Source organism: Cricetulus griseus, chromosome 5, assembly GCF_003668045.3.
Source record: "Cricetulus griseus strain 17A/GY chromosome 5, alternate assembly CriGri-PICRH-1.0, whole genome shotgun sequence".
In the NCBI taxonomy this organism is placed as follows: domain Eukaryota; kingdom Metazoa; phylum Chordata; class Mammalia; order Rodentia; family Cricetidae; genus Cricetulus; species Cricetulus griseus.
In genome coordinates, this window is record NC_048598.1 from 49,896,083 (window position 1) to 49,913,651 (window position 17,569).

Sequence of the window (17,569 nt, forward strand, 5' to 3'; positions counted from 1 at the left end):
GCAAGCACTTTGCCAATTGAGCTGTCTCCCGACCTGCATCTGAAACTTTTATAGAGCATATTTTATCTTAAGAAGAGAAAGAAGCACAATGGGAGAAAGCATGGAATTCAAAGACCCCTTTCATGCAGAAATCCTAGGTAAGTCTGTCTGAGAACTACAAAGCAGTATCTCTCTGCAACCACAGTGAGAAAATCACTTCCCAAGGAAACCTACAGTAGCTTGATCTGTTATTATCTCTGCCTAAAACTGACCCTATCACTTCTGTGCCAGCGCACCACTCAAGTTGACTTTTCTCCTTCACAAGAGAATCCTCCAACTTTTACTACCCTGTCTACACCCATTTCTTCCTGCAAAACAAACACTGGGATATTTTTAAATTCCTTACGTATTGGCTTCCAGGTTCCTCATAATTACCTAACTTTCCTGCACACTCCTTAAACTGGTACAACGATGAGCTAGTAAAACACCATCAAGTACAATATCATACAGTATGTAATTCAAAAACGTTTACCTTCAGAAACATTTGTTTTTACAGTGAAATCATCAGGTGTTAATATATAATTTAGCCACCAAGTGAAGCCCTGTTCCTGCTTCTCCTTCCAGCGCTCGTCATAGAACATGTTCTTTGCAGCAAACGGCATTGGGTGTCTAGGAATAGCTAAGGATATAATTAATTACTGTGTAAGAAATTTTCCTTTAAATTATTTTTTTTAAATAGACCAAAAGGACTTCTGTACTAGAAAAATCATCTTCAAAACACTGAACACTATTTGCTTTCATTACTTGCTGAAGAGAGCTGTAAACTTCTGAAGTGCGAAATATAGTCAAATCTAAGGCTAAAGGCAATATCCCTCTGTTATCCTATTTTTCAGTTTGTTAAATACAAAACACTTTGTTAAATAAAAGACACTTGCCTGCTTTTAATGGCTTTATGAAGGTCAGATGAGACTGTGCTACAGCAACAATGGGTCGTGTCCTTTTCTTTGTTTTAGAAAGGGGCGTTTTTAACACTAATGAATCTAAAATAAAATAGAAAACACAATAGCATTAAAAAACAAAATAAATTTTCCAAAAAGGTAACAAATTTGAAAATCAAACTTAGGTTCTTCATAATCATAAAACAGATACTTAATAATTACTATGTTCTAGGTGCCAATGTTATGAATTTCAGTAATCAAACCAGCAACCCCTGGGGACTGGAAAGATGGTGCCACTATAAGGAGTTCTTGCTGTTCTTCCAAAGGACCTGAGTCCAATTCTCAGATCCCACAGGGCTCTCTCTACCACCATCTGTAAGTCCAGCTCCAGGGGTTCCATTGCCTTCTCTGACTTCGATGGGCACTAGGCATGTACATCCTCCACAGACATACACGGCGTGCAAAACACCCATACCCATTAAACATTACATTTGCACATTACAGACCACAAACCTGTTAATGACCTATAGAAGCTAGCATCCTTATATAACCACAGCTTAGGGTGTGGGTGTACTTCCAGACTGTGTTATATGCAGGGAAACACATGCTCCCAGTCATTACGCCTTCAGCGGTATCAAAGGGCCTTAGAAAGCCCCTCTAAAGAGAAATTAACTGAGATTCATGTGAGGAATTTGGCCTACTAACAAAGCTGCAATAAGGATGAAGCTAAGATTACATGTGAAAAATGGCAAAAGGGGGAAGAGTTTGGCAATATTAACAACAATGGCAACTAATATTTAAATATATTGTGTCAGGAACTACAAAATATTAAATTCAAGGTCTTATTCACATACACAATTAATCAAGAGTATTATAATCATACATAATTTATGTAATTAGCATACTGGGCTTAGTGCAACTTTGTAGTCAAAGTTACACTGGCTAGCAAATCAAAAGCTAACACATGTCATTCTCTCTAAATCTAGCAAAGAGGCATTAATAGGCTGCTGCTTCAAATAAACAGTAGGTTTGGACAACAAAGCTTCCATGGTCATTTGTGTATTTATTCATGAATTCAATGACTTTCTTTATCACTTATTGTCTACTTTGTAGAAGGTCAAAACCAATATTTCCTTAAAATCAAAGAATTTATTTGCTTAGACCACATCTTATATAAAAGAGTCAATCAGTGAGATGCTGCTACCAGGCTTGTGCAAGTCATTTATATTTGAAAATGTAACTAGAAGGACATATTGGTCTCAAAGTTCTGACGTGCTGATGCAAATAGTAATAAATGGTACTTTCACTTCCTATGCAGGAAACCTATATGATTTCCTGTTACCTCCTGACATCAGTTAAGGATGTCCACTGAATCATCTGCTTATCCAGCCTGACAGCCTTTGATTCTACAGTAGAATGGTCATGATAGTCTTCTTAGCATTCTATGTATCTGACTAACACTTGTGCTTGTTGGGTTCTTGGCAAGTCGTGCTCCTTTAAAGTATTAAAAGCTTAAGTTTTGTTAATTCCACTGCCTAATGAATTTTCCTGTAGAAACATTTTCAAATATAAATAAATATTTAGAATCGGGCCTGTATTGGAATTTCCATAGAAAGGATGGGAAAGAACCACAATCAAGGATGATGCCAAGGTAATTGTCCCAAGCAATGGAAAAATTCAGCTTCATTCTTCACTGAGGTCTGTATTGAGTAGATAGGAAGGATTTGGCTTTGTATAAAGCATGTGAAAGAGACCGTTGGAGAGCCAAATAGAAACATATTGACTATAGGTCTACATAGTAGGAGTCCATCCTGAAAACTAAATACATGAAGATACATGTGCATAATTAGCATTCAGAACTCTGACATAGGATATTATAAAATGAATACAAAAACCATTCTTATAGCCCAAAGATTAGGGCAATAAGAACTTCTAGAAGAAAAGAACCAAAAGCAGGCACCAGTATTGTAAGAAGACTAGTGACAGTAAGAAAACAGTGTTCCAGGAAGGGAGAGGCCCAAAGCTAAGTTATAAATAGCTTGCTGACAGATGATCAGGATGCTTTAAGAAACAACTACTGTATTTACAGTTTGGACGCCATCGACCACATATCCCTGCAGGCCATGCTCCAGTCTCCTGCTTCTTTTAAGCAAAACCTAGAAAAGTCAATCAATATTCTCTGAGTTATGTACTTGTTTGAATATTTTTCTGTGTATGGGTTATACTTGGATTAAAAAGTATGCTCTGAAAGGTGCTTGTATTAGCAATTTCTAACTCCTCCCCTGTCTACCAGACAAACTGCAATCAGTTTTGAGTACTCAACACCCACGGTTTTAGGGGACATATTCCATCTGTGGGGTTGGAACACAAAGTACCTCCCATAGGTTCATATATTTAAAGGCCTGGTCCCTAGTTCATATTTGGGGAAGTCATGAAACTTTTTGGAGGTATATAGTCTTCCCCGAGGTAGCATGCTGTTCTTCTTTTTTAATTTGTTGCTGCCTTTTAAACTACAGCTATCCTGTTCAGCAACTGCCACTCCGCTGCTAGGTGGCAAGAGCAGAAGCCTGAGGGAATTATGTTCCCTCAGGCACCAACTCTTTCAAAGTTACTAAGAAAACTTATTTAAATCTTTGTCCCACTAAAGAAATCAAGATTCAAAGGTTGAGGTAGAATTCTGCTTCCCAGAAAGGCTAAATAGCTAGAAGCTCATCTTGTCTCATCTCCAAGAAGTCCTTGTGCTTTTTCTTGCCCCTCTTTATAAACCCTTCTCCACCTGGCTCCTCTACAACTTCCTGTCAGCTAGTTCCTAAGCCAGCCTCCTGACCACAAGTGAATTTTATTTAATCAAACACATCTTTTTATCATTTAACAAATGTTCCGGAGCAGTTAAAAAAAAAAAAAAAAGAGTAACACACCTTAAAATAATATTTTCCAACAGAAGCACATGCCTAGGGGCAAGCCGTGGGTTTCACCCTGGCCCCACTTTGAGGCCACTCACCTCTCTGCTTTATGTTTTCAGTTAAAGTAATCCCCCAGTTCCCTGCTCCTGTTGTCACATCTTCCAGACCAAGACGGACTAAATAAAAACTCCCTTCTACGCTGCCTTGGTCGGGATATTTTCTTACAAACAGAAAAGCACCTAACACACTACACACCTGCATTTCTAGTTCCTTAAAAAAAAAATGAGGTTCACAAGACCAGTTTGAGACACCAGCAGGTCTCTCAATAACTCTGTGAATGCTGGGAAAGCTATTCAACTTTTCCATGTACCTGCTTCCCATTTGTAGAACTGTACTACATGTAAAGCCAACACTGACTCCATGAGAACATGATAACTTCTAAAGAAGGCCACAGGAAAGAAAGCACATACAATTGTGCCTGACACACAAGTGCTCAATAAATGTTAGGTACTTTAATATGACATGAAGTGGGGAAAGGAGACTTCAGGGCAAAGAAGGGATAATATAATTAAATGGAATGTCAAATTTTTCCAGCCAGAAAAAATTTAGGCAAAAAAAAAGGGGGGGGGGGATAAGGACTTTGTAGTTAAAAGTCACAAAGACCTACATGGAGTTCCCATCAAGAAGAAACGCTATCCAGATGGTGGTGGCGCACGCCTTTAATCCCAGCACTGGGGAGGAATAGGCAAGTGGATTTTTTCGAGTTCGAGAGGCCAGCCTGGCCTACAAAGCTACACAAGAAACTCTGTGTCAAAAAACCCAAAAAAAAAAAAAAAAAAAGGAAGAAATGCTGAAATCAGAGATGCTTTTGAGTTCTATGTGCTGGAACTAAAAAGGCCAGGTTACAAGAAGACTCTTCTCCAAGGATTTGAATTCTTCAGATTAGTCACTGGAGAAGAATATCATGAGCCAATTCCTTCTGAGAATAATTACTCACTGCAGCAAGGAAAGACATGAGTGACAGTCAGGAAGATATGTTGTTTTTCTCCATTTGTTAGTTGAAGAAGAAAAGAGAAATAATACTTTGGAAATAGATATGGAAAGCAGATAACAAGATCCCACCAGAATTTTTTGATGTTATAATTTATGCAAAAAATTTATGAACAAAATATGAAATTTAAATTGGGGCTGGATTATGATTATTTCAAAGCACCACATAACAAGTATCAACAAACTGCTAAAAGTACAAACAAATCCAAACCCATCAATAGCAGATTTGCTAATTCAGAACCCTCACAAAAACAGAAAACCTGTTCTCCCACTGCCCTTCCACTCGAGACAGTATAGACAACTTACCAGTTTTCTTCATCAGGCTTGCTTTCTCCCAGTTGCCAGTATGTTCTGAGGTGAATGTTTCTTTCTTCTTGGTTCTCGAAGTAGTTGATGATGTAGATTCAAGAGGAGAAAAGTGGACTCGTTTGATTTCACACACGTCTACATGTTCTGTAACAGCTAGCTTTCCATTTGCATCTGCCATGTTTCCACTGCTCTTTCTCTTCCGAGAAATTGAAATTGTAGTTAAAGGTGTCGATTCACTTTTATAACCCTGAGGTTTACTTATTACCGGCTCTACAACTGGAAGATGGGAATGACAACTTTTCTCTTTTAGGTTAGTCATTTCTTCTCCACATTGACCTACTAGGCCTTTGAGACATCTTTTTGCATTTGGTTTATCAATCTCAGGTAGCTTTTCTCTGCCATTGGTGGGCTTCTTTTTGGTAACAGTGGCAGAAAGAATTGGGCGTCTCTTTGGTTGCTTACTCTGGTTATAAAGAGAAGCATTAGAAATACTGGGATGCTTTGTAAAACCTGGGTTAGGAGACATTATTTCCTCAAGGTTTTGTTTTTCAAAACGAACTTTGGGAGTTTCTGAATGCAGACACTCCAGGTTATATGCTAAACCTTCACTTATTCTCCAATCCTGGGAAGTTTTATTTGATAATGTTGATAACTTACATGTTTGCTGACCTATGTGTACCATGTTATCCTTAGAAAATTGTGGAGCTAAAATGGGATTGACTGAATCTGATTTAAGAGTTTTTTTAAGTCCATAATTATCATTTAAAAAAGACTCTGGGCTTATGATTGTTTGGCAAACTTCACCGACCTTTTGGGATTCTGAACACAAAGGCTCTGAGTTATCTTTCCTAAATGTTTCTGATAAAACATTCCTCACTAACCCTAGGCCATTATCAGATGCATAGCTGTTGTTTACAAAAGAATCTGGACTCAGAAAATGGATTTGGCTTTGCATAATATTCAAAGGTGAAGAATAGTTTGGGGCAAGAGGATGTTGGCCCTTCCCTTCAATTTGGTCACTAATACTAAGGGGATTAAGAAAAGTCTGATTTGTGAGTTCCTCATTAAAGTTACAATCATCGGAAATGCTGGCATCTTGTACTTTTACATGTGCATCTTTGGATCCAGGCAGAGATGAATAGGCAGTAGAACTGAGGAAAGGCGTTGCCAGGCAGGTTTCATTCTGGCTTTCTTTAACAGGGGTAACAGATGAGGTGGGTATTTTGTTCTCTTCAAGGGATAAAGAACTGTTTTCTGTTGGAGAACAGCATTCACTCATAGCCAGATTTTCACAGGCCTGCAGTGGGCTCCTAATTCTGCCAACATTTTGTGAAATGGTAAATGCTTCATTACAATTTTGGCTTTTGGAAGTCCCTTTATTATGTTTTGAAGAGTTTGGAATCTTCTTAATGGTATTCCATCGACTTCTCTGTAGAAATAAATGAAATACACTAAACAAGGGGTAAGTTGTTCTCTATTACTGTTAAAAACGAGATGTTATACATGTCACTTCGTGACTCCCATAAAAGTCATTTCTCTATAACAATATTTCCTTCCAATAAATCACCTTTTTAAAATGATTAAAATATTACCTTTTTCTTTCTGTGCTCTTCTGCATTTCCTAGTAATATAGCCTGGTGCTTCAGAAAATCATTTACAAGAAATGTGACAATCTCTCTTACTCGTCCTTCTTTCAGTGGTGCCCAGGTAACAGAAACAGTAACTTTTTCTTTAGGCTGAAAGAAGAATACATTTTAAATGATTATTATGATATAATTATATAATATTCAGATGTGCTATATATAACTTAGATTAATAACTTATTTATCACACCCTAATAGGGTTAAATATTTTTTTTGCTATTCTTATTTTCTTATGCTAATTCATTGTAAGAAAAAACAGCTACCAGAAATAAAAGTCCACAACAAAGTAAAATTTTAACTATCATGCAAACTATAAAATTATAATAAAATCTAATTACACAAAAGCAAAAGAACTCATAATATACAAGTCATTTTAATTGTACATTTTTTTAACTGTTAAAAAAAAAAAATAGTTGTGGGGACTAGGAACCTAGCTCAGTGGTAAAGTGTGCGCTTTGAATAGCCTGGGTTGCCCCGGCATGGTGGCAGAAACCTTAAGTGCAAAAGATAAGCTTTTCTTGAAAAGTAGGAATCATAGATTTTCAACCAGCTGATTAAAAATAATAACAATGGAGAATTTTTCCTCTATAAGCCAGCACTTATCCTTAAAAAAAACAACCAAGATGCTGGGCAGTGGTGGTTCGAGCCTTTAATCCCAGCACTAGAGTTCAGACCATCCTGGTCTACAGAGTGAGTTCCAGGACAGGCTCCAAAGCTACAGAGAAACCCCGTCTCGAAAAAAACAAAAATCAACCAAGAACTTTGCTTCTATATTATAACAAAATGGAGTTAAGTACAAGAATTGGGGAGAGAGGAAGTAAGTCTTGCTATCGACAAAAATTCAGAAAGTTTTTCATCAAAGGGGAGGCGGGGCGGGCACCGTTTACTGAAGTGCAGGGACTCCAGATGATGGAGACAACCAACCTACGATTAGTCTTCTCCTGAAGACCTTTCTTACTAGTTACTGGGCAATTTGTGCAGACCTCCTCATCTAATTGTTGTCTCAGCTTTTGAGGTTCTACTCCAAGAAAAGGCCACAGTAATCACGGTCTGAACTAAAAACTTTTTAACTCTACATTGACAGCAAAGAAAATAGAGTAAACTACAAAGATGTGCCTATACATCACATATATATATCGAGTAACAATCCTAAATAAGGATGCTTATAGGGTGTTGTCTGGATATTTAAGCAAACAGCTCATGATCGAAACAGAAATGTAGTTCCACTGAGTGTAAGCATATATATGACAAATAAAATGCATATTAAAATGGCTGAAAAGAAGCAATTAGAAAACTTGCATCGATGTAGAACGTCCAATCTCAAAACACAGAACGCTAACCTCAAACATATTTTTGCAATGACTGCCAAATCCATTAAAAACGTGTAAATGAAACTTTCTGAAAAGCTTCTGAGGATGGCAGGAGCACGACCTTTGTTTGAGTCATCACCCGGAGCAAGTTACTGTCCACTTTTGCCAAGCATTCACAAAAATCCAGCAGCTCCAAAGCCCGTCTAGTCAGACTTGGTGTCCAAGTCCTGTTCTATCTGCCCTGGCCATACCCTGTGCAAAGGGGGGCGTTCCCGAATCAAAACAGGAGGTTGATCTAATATCGGAGTCCCCTCATCTCCCCAGCCCCACCGTCAAGACTGGAGGCTGACTTAGTTTCTCTGCTACTTTCTCGCTGAAAGCCCAGGGGACCACGCCCCGGTGACATGCCCCTGGCACCCACCTTCAGCTCACAGCGGCTCGGCACCACGCTGAAGCCCTGAGACGCGGCGCGCAGCAACGACAGCTCCACCAGCAGAGGCTCCTCGTGCGGGTTTTGCAGGACCAGAGACCGCGTCCGTGACGCGCCCACGCGAACGTCCCCAAAGCAGAGGAAGGGAGCGGCACAGAAGTGGCTGAGCGGCAGCACCGGCGGCGGCGACTCCGCCGCCGCCGGCGCCGGGTCCCGGTGTACGCGCCTCCCGCTCTCCTCCCGGTTGTAAGCCGCCTGCCGCGTCGCCATAGCAGCCGCCCCGCTGCAGGCGATCTCGTACCCGCGGCCCGCGGCCCGCCGTGTCCCCAGAAACCCGGGATCAGGATAAAGATCAGGACGCCACACACTACCGAAGACGGAGGAAAACAGTCTAGCCGCTTTTGCTTCGGTTCAAATGTCTGGCCTCCACCAATGGTAGCTCCCGGAACCGCCTCGCTAGCGCACCAATCAGTGAGCAGATAACCGCCCACATCTGCTAAAGAGCCAATGAATGAGCGAGAGCTGCTGGCCAATGAGACCGCGGCGCCTTGTTTAAATGATGGCGCGGCTCACACGGCTGCCTGGGGAGATGCGTAATTCCATGCATTGGCTTAGAAATGAAATTGCCTTTGGTGTTTTAAATACGCTGCGCTGAAGGAAAAGGCATCATCACTGCCCAACCCACGGCCGCACACGGCCCAGAATAACTGAGTGCAACTTGTGAGCAAAGGTTCCCGGGAAGAAAGGGCATCTTCAGAAATATTGGGCAAGGCTGAGGAACTGATTAGAAAGTGATAGCGGAGAGCTTACGCTTTGGGGGTTAGAAAGTTTGACATTCCTTCGTGCCACACATAGCCAGACACAACTGTTAAGTAAGCCGAGAAATTTTATTTTATTTATTTTGGTTTTTCAAGACAGGGTTTCTCTGTGTAGCTTTGAAGCCTATCCTGGCACTCACTCTGGAGACCAGGCTGGCCTCGAACTCACAGAAATCCGCCTGCCTCTGTCTCTCGAGTGCTAGGATTAAAGGCGTGAGCCACCAACGCCCAGCAAAGCCGAGAAATTTTATATAAGCCATACCTTCTTATCTGATATGCCTGCCCAGAATTACCCGTTTTTATTCTGTTTACTGGGCTGAACAGAGAAGTAAAGAAAACAGTTACGTTGTTGGTTTGATTTTGCTTTTTAGACAGGGTCTAACAATTATTGGGGAACATCGTTGGCCCAATTAATAGCCATGTCTTGTCAATCATTTGTAAATTACCTAATAGCATTGTGACCGCTGTGTAAATTAATTATAATGTACAGAGTACTGTTTTTCCAACCAACTATGGGTACTGCCTGTATCTGTAACAGGTTTCCCTTTTGTCTTAACACATTTTTAATGTTCCCATCTATTATTTGAAAAGTACCTTTGAGTACTGTAAAAACTTCATCGAATTGTTAACACATTGGAACAGGGAATTTGGGATAACCTAAATCTGTGTCCCTAGGCTATGTTCACTCATATTTGACTTCTGATTAAACTCTGATAAAATGGGACCAAAAGAAGGACACACTTTTGAGTTTTGGTTTTCTGTCAGTGCAGTTAATATGAAATTTTGGGTTTTTTATAACTTTATACCAGCATTTTGCACTATGTCAGAAAGTTTGACTTCCTGCTTGCCACATATAACCAGACACAACTGTTAAGCTGAGAAATTTCATATAAACCATACCTTATCTGATACACCTGCCCAGAATTAATTGGCTTTACTTTGTTAAGTTTACTGGACTGAACAGACATGTAAAGAAAACAGTTAATCACGTTGCTGGGTTGATTTTGTTTTTTAGACAGGGCCTTGTTCCATAGCCATGAACATTTGTGTTCATGGCTGTAACAGAAATGGAGGGGAGTTTGTAAGGTCCAGGTAGTATCCCATACAGGCATTAACATTTACAGCAAGCATTTCTCCCAAAAGACGGGATGAATAGCAGGAATGAACTGAAGAGGTGAAGAGTGCCCATTTTTAGTTTTATATAGGATATCATATTTCACAAATAGTTTTGCTGCACTTTAGATTTCTCCAAAAGCTTCAAACAAAAGTCATCACTGATACTTGAATTTTATATAAAACACTTAAATTTTAAGGTCTATTAATTCACACATTTTAATAATATACATAAATATATCAATAATATATTTTAAATAATATGTAATTTATTAAAATTGTAGGTTTCAAAAATGCCCCCAAGATACTTGATATTCTGCTTTTTCATGGTTTTCATTTTATAGGAATACAGAACACTGTTCCCATACTCTGAAAATGTAATTGAAAAGAACCTGGATATGCTTTACTAGGACCAAAGAATTGTTTATTTTAAAAATCAAAAATAACACAAAGAACAAATTCAATATACAAGATGACACCTAATACTCACAAAGAACTTAATTTTTTGCTACAAAGACATTTATACTTAAGAAACACAAGACAAATAAAATATCTATTAAACTCAACATTTAACATACAATGGGAAATAATTAACTTTGATATTTTAGATTTTCTTTTGTAATTTAAATTTAAAACTATCCTTAAAACAAAAATGATTTGAAACTGAAAACAAAAGCATTTCCACTTTAATATACATCATTTCTCCCTTAAACAGAATAGTTTTGACACCACATGGAGCAACTAAAGCACCCAGCTTGGGTAATGTTTGGCAATCACTCTCATCAACTGTAATATAGTTTTACTTACAAAGAGAAACTTCTGATTGTTGAAGAAAGGAAGTTTTCTAATTGTACCACAGTACATTATTCTACTTTATGCAAGCAGGGATATCAAACAGAGAGGCATGGTGCCAATGAGATGTGCAACGTATTCTTCATTCGACACACATTTCAGAATCTCCAGCAGTAATGCAAGCATTGAAATTTCTTGGCTTTTCTTAAGAATCTGAAACGTTTTTATAAAGGTTTTCATCTCTGAATAACATTTATTCTCCAAATAACATCCTTAAATTCTCTCTAAATAAATGGCTGCAGAGACTAATTGGTTTGGGGGCCTTTTCAAAGGACATAGACTTAAGACCAACATACAGCAAGTTAAAACATGAATAAGCAAAACATAAACACACCTTCCCTACCAAATCATCCCTCCTCTCATCTCCCACACAACCTAATGCTATTGCTTTTATCATAGTGATCTACTTCCAAAGAGGAAGTGCACAAAGCATGCTGATATCATAGGGGAAAGTATCCTCAGTAAAAATTGTATACATTTGAGAGAACACCAACCAAAGGGGGGGAGGGGCACACAGGATACCTAAAGGGAAATGTGCAAAAGAAATGAGGGTATGTAGAAATGTCTAGTTCCTATATGCTGTGTAGAAAATAATTCTCATCCATTATTCACGCTAATAGCAGGTAACATAATTCTACTTAAAGATTTAGAAACACTACTTAATCCTTATTAAATAATGCATTTTCAGTCTTTTTAAATTTGGCACTAAATCTTAAAATGTCCAAACATGACTCTGTTGAAAGGTTGTATTGTTTCCTGAGTCATCAACTCAAGTTCTGTGTTGACTGGGATGCTGCTGCTCCCTAAGAGAAGTTCTTCTCACACCTTCAATCATGTTGCCTTCAGGGAAAGCGAATTAAGTCTTCAGTGCAGAGCTGTGTGCTCAAGGTACCAAGTTACTCAAGAGAGCAATCAGAGACAGAGCGACATGAGGGGCAGACACACTATTCCTTCTGCCAGATTCTTCTAAACATCTAGACAGGCTGAGGAGTGACTCCAGTAACCTTAAAGGCCACAGTAGAAACTTTTAAAACATGACATGTAAATTATAAAAACCAATGTTCACACTATCACTTAATGCCATTTTTTCTAAGTTAACATAAAACAATGTAACAGGCTGTTGCCCAGCCAGCAGGCAACACAAACATGAGACTCAGAACCAAAAGAATAAAACAAAACGAACAAGCCATTTATTTATCAGTACACTCTAGGGAGCTGAAACACAGCTACATATCTCTGAAATAATAGTACAAAGTATTCAATCCGAAAAAGATGGTCTAAAAGAACACTCTTAAAAAACTAATGCTCAAAACCTCTCCTGTCAATAAATTAGAGTCATATGGTAGGAACAACATTCAAGTTCATAAATATACCAGGTTACTTGTGTTTAATTAGGTTGTGATTGAGTGAAAAGCAATGGATGGTTTTTAATAGCCCTTAACACTTTATAGTCACTCCGTAAAGGTGTTTTTTGACACTTTTTAAGGTTGAGAGAAATTAGTGTACTTCTTTTATGCTACCATCACTTAAAAGGCAGTCACTTTATTAAAGCACCAGTTTAAATTGCTATTTTTATTCCTCTTTTCCCCAGCAGTAAAGATCTAAATTAAAAGTTTGCAAACTTTACTACTTTTGTAGTTGCTTAAAAGTGTCTTGCTGGCATGAGGAACAAAAACTATGGTTAAGTGGTATTATAGGCTGCCAAAACCAAAGGAGTTTCTTATAAAAATAACCTCAATTTGATCTAAAAAAAATCTAAGGCAGAAATTATTTTTATAATGTAGTGTAAAATATAAGCTTATTATTCAATAGTGTTCATTAAAAAACTGCATCCAACTAAACAGAGAAATGAGTATTCTAGCTTGTAACTGGTTGGTCAGTGTGACTGTTCCCAGAGTAGTTATCCTACTTATTTTATACATATAAACACAAACATTTAACACTTAAAAGCAGTATTCAAACTAACAATTTTTTTTAAAATCCATTATCCAAGGACTTCAACTGTGCTTCTTTGGACAAAGATAATAGTCAAACAACAAAGAATTTAAATTCTTTTAAATTGTCCAATACCTACTCAAAATCTTTGGTGCATTAAGTCAGAGACAGTAAGTTAATAAATTTCTGTACTCAATAACTTATTCAATTTACAGATTAAGTGCTAACTGTTATCTATCAAAATTAATTTAAAACAATAAATTATACTCACAAAATAAAATATTCACAAAGAGGCTAAACTTATTGTGAGATTCAAAATTTTAGTTACAAAATAATGATTTTAGAGTCATAGAAAGGTGAACTACAAAGAAAGGGGCTCATTTTATAATTTTTGTGTCAACTTTGAAAGCTAATATACACTCAGTTTACCTGAATCCATGTTCTTACATTTTTGGAAACTAGAGGGAGCCAGGCGATTTCCCATTATTGTGGTTTTACTTATTTCTGACTACCTCTAGACTGAGTTAGGAGCAAGAGAATGTAGTGCCTGGCACACAGTATGCATTCATTAATGCTAAATGTTTCCTTCTTCCATTTTTTGCAGTCTTCCTCGAGAGTCAAAATGAGTCCTTTCTCTGTAACATGGAAATACATCATTCCCTTTCTCTTTTAGAACTACTTACAAGGCTCAAATGAGATAACATGTGAAAATGCTCTGGTTACTACAATATTCCAGCTTATCTACAGTAATAACTAAGTACAATTATACAATTGTATTTCACTTTACATAAGAGCTATATTCTTGAAAAGCCCTATGTAAACTAATTCCTAAAATTAAATCATATATTTAAAGTATTAGCACATCATTATTAAAAGAACCTTAAACACCTTCAAAACCAAAGGTATTATTTTCACTGTGAAAATGTTGTATCCTCCTTTTCTGCCAAAATATACAATATATCATGCATATAACACACATATATACCACTTGCCTTTTGTGATAAACCCAATTTTTTCAACATCAGCTTATCTCTAAGGCAAAGCATATTTATAGATATGATGTTTTAATTTCAGTAAGATATTTAGTTAAAATCTTATCTGCTTTTAGGATAAACATTATAAATCCATATTTTTGACACTTGATTTAAAAGTCTGGGACTCACAGTGCTGCAGAGTCCAGCTTTAGCATTAGTCCCCATAGAACATTTCCACACTAAGTAAATAAGAATGCCTTAACAATAAGAAATAATATAAAACTAAGTGTACTGCTCTGAAGACAATTACAACCAAACTTTCATAAGTGAGGCAAACTCAGGTTACCTTTACTATTTATATCACCTACTTTGGTTAATGCCTCAACTTGCAACATGCTCTTTGTTTGAACACTAATATGGCAACCATTCCTATAAAGTACCTTCATTTCTTAAGTGCTTAAACAGTTTCCTCCTTATTGATTACATTTTATTCACTAAAAGTTCATTATTTTATTGTGATATGCTTTCAAAACCCACAAGGGCTAGGCAAGACTTTACAGTTTACACACAAAAAAGTGCTAAAAGCAATTAGGAGTGTAAACAAATTGAAATAGAAAATTTTAAAAACTGCTAATTTTCCAGTAGTTTACAAATTACATGTTAGCAGTAAGTCAACTCTGCCTGGTCTAACCCTCAAGCAACCCCACCAGAAAAACCTAATCCTAGGTTAAGTGAAAACTGAGTTGAAAAAAAAAAATGCAAAGTGCACATCATTAAAGGTATTTTATAATTTTGGCAGGCTTTTTCACTTAAACTTAATCAGTGAGGTGTTTCTGTGATTGCTATTTCCTTTCACAAAGCTTTCAACTATTGTCTCCTCCAAAAACTAGAATGAAGAATAGAGACAGATCTCATGAGGAAGCAAAATTAAGGATCTAGTTTGAGTGTAAATCTGTATACAAATGGCAGTATACATGGCTGAAAAACTAATTATATTAAATTAGGGCAAATTTGAGAATGGGTTTGGCACCTTTTCTGACAATTATACATAAAATATCTAGGTTCCGTTTTAGCCAGCTAAACTTAATAAATGAAACACTAAATACATTATCTAACTAAACTGCCATCAATTTAGTTACAGCTGTCCCTTCATTACTCATCTAGATGCTGAAACATACTGTGAATGTGGAAAAAATAAACAAATACAAACAGGCACATGTCTTGATGATATCTAGGCAAAACTGTCACATTTCTCATTAAGATATACTCAACTAGATAATCTAATGCCTGGATCTGTCTGTATTTATTATTCATCATAGTTGAGTACAGGCCCAATTATCTGGATTAAAATAACAATCTTACATTTTATTTAGCATCTATCTTATAGTTGTTATCTATTAGCTTTCAGTTTGTGAAAACCCCAAATATAATGACAAAAAAAATGGAAAGATGATGAAATCTCAAGATTTTCTTACATAAATATGTAAGAAATTTCAAATCTCAATTTTGAACATCTAAATGAAATAATGGTATTTAATTAGTATTAAAAATTTGCAACTTTTGACATTTGCTTATATTCCTTCCTATAGGCTACATGGTTCTTAAAACTTCATAGCAATATGGTAAGGGAGAAAAGAGATGACTAAAAGTAAACTTTGTCTTGGGGCTCACACCTGGTTGGCTAAAGCAGAAAGATTGCCACAAATTGAGGCCACCCTGGGCTACAGTCTAAGACCCTGTCTCAAAAAACAAAAACAAAACAAAAAAAAAAAAAGGAAAGAAATAGAAAAATTCCATTGATGATTTAAAAAAATACCTCTACCATTGTCAGCAGCTAATAATCTGAAATTTAAAAATCCATTCAAAATTAGTACTAAATAATCTTTTAAAAAATCATACTTCAAATATTATGTCAAAATGTGTCCAAAGTATTCACTCAATAGAAATAAACTTTTCTTGATTTGTAGCTATTTTGAAGACTTGAGAAATTAGAAAACAATGGAAAAAAAATAGCAGCCCTACTAATTGAAAAGCCAGTAGCTTCTGGCTGTCCGCATACAGGCATCAAAAAGTCTATGGAATGTTTACTCCTGAGCGATGCTCACTACTGGACATATTCTGGACAGCAGTTGTGCTATCAAGGCCCAATAATGTTCCAAGATAAGATGGTTCTCTAGGATCTAGCATCTGCTCAGGTCGTACTGGGTGAACGATATTTGCAGGCTGAGGAGTAAGAGTGTACTTTTCCAGAAAAGCTAAATCTGCTGCCCGTGGATAATCAGTTGGCTGAGGCTGTGGTGGCAGCATCTCATGGGATGATGGGGGAAGTGTGGTGGTATGAGGCACCAGATCACTGGATGTGTCAGGCATTTGAACTGGAACCAATGTTACTGGAACACATACTTCTGCAGACACATTCTGTAGCAGAGTCTTGGCTTCTGGCTGATAAACTTTGGGCTGGTCCAGATACTGTTTTGTTTCTGCTTGAAAGATCTTATCATCAGATGAGTACTCTATTGTTGGCAAAGACACAAGTTTTTCCTCAGAAGTACTGAGAGAATCCTCAGGAGATTTTATCCCATGAACATGGTCAATGTGGTATTTCAGCTTGTCTTTTCGCTTAAATGTTGCATTGCAGTGTTGACAATTGAAAGGTCGGGCATCAGAGTGAATAACCAGGTGTTTTGTTAAAGTTTTCTTAATTCTAAAAGACTGGTTGCAAATTTGACACTTGTATGGTTTTTCACCTGTATAAACAAAAATAAAATTAATGTATAATGTACCTATTTGATAAGATGGCAATTTAAGTAGCAAATGCATCACACACAAACCTGTAATGACTTGGTAAAAACAGTAGTATTTTATGCTATTATAAATAAAGACAGCCTATCAAACTCATTAAGATAATGAATTAAACATTAAAATGTTCTGAGTTTAAGACCTGAATAAACCATTTAATAGCCAAAATTTAAGCCTGGTTCCCTAACCAACAATGTAGTACCTAAATAAGGAACTACTTAGCCCTATTGTCAGTATGTTGTTAAGTGCTTAATAAACATTATTATTGCTATTACTTTATTACTACTAAAAAAATGGGAAAGGTTTATTACTACTAAAAAAAAAACAAAACAGAAACATTTGATTTCCTTCTACTTACAAAATATATAAAAACCAAAAGAGCAACAACTCTGTTTAACTTGAGCTGTTTGGGGGAGTGAGAAGGGGTGGGAGGGGTAGGGGTGTTGAACAAAAAGTAGTAACACTGGTCAAAATTTACATTGGGGAAAAGAATTAAGAATGCTAAATCAGTTCTTG

General features: G+C 37.0%; 2 protein-coding genes across 5 annotated transcripts in view; both read right to left on the bottom strand.

Annotated features, from left to right (window-relative positions):
- The window catches only part of Aspm (assembly factor for spindle microtubules), a 42,335-nt gene extending 33,361 nt beyond the window's left edge, over positions 1-8,974 (bottom strand). The window contains exons 1-5 of one of the 2 annotated variants that reach the window (XM_027417443.2): positions 8,554-8,974; positions 6,772-6,915; positions 5,177-6,608; positions 915-1,019; positions 512-658 (exon numbers count right to left, since the gene is read on the bottom strand). In XM_027417443.2, the coding sequence (XP_027273244.1) occupies positions 512-658; positions 915-1,019; positions 5,177-6,608; positions 6,772-6,915; positions 8,554-8,832 (2,107 nt within the window). In that variant the 5' untranslated portion in view covers positions 8,833-8,974. The remainder of the gene's footprint in view (positions 1-511; positions 659-914; positions 1,020-5,176; positions 6,609-6,771; positions 6,916-8,553) is intronic. The other variant, XM_027417444.2, reaches the window with a different exon arrangement.
- A 1,923-nt stretch (positions 8,975-10,897) lies between these two features.
- The window catches only part of Zbtb41 (zinc finger and BTB domain containing 41), a 33,290-nt gene continuing 26,618 nt past the window's right edge, over positions 10,898-17,569 (bottom strand). For all 3 annotated transcript variants that reach the window (XM_027417447.2, XM_027417445.2, XM_027417446.2), the window contains exon 11: positions 10,898-17,001. In XM_027417447.2, coding sequence (XP_027273248.1) covers positions 16,328-17,001 — 674 coding nt within the window. In that variant the 3' untranslated portion in view covers positions 10,898-16,327. The remainder of the gene's footprint in view (positions 17,002-17,569) is intronic.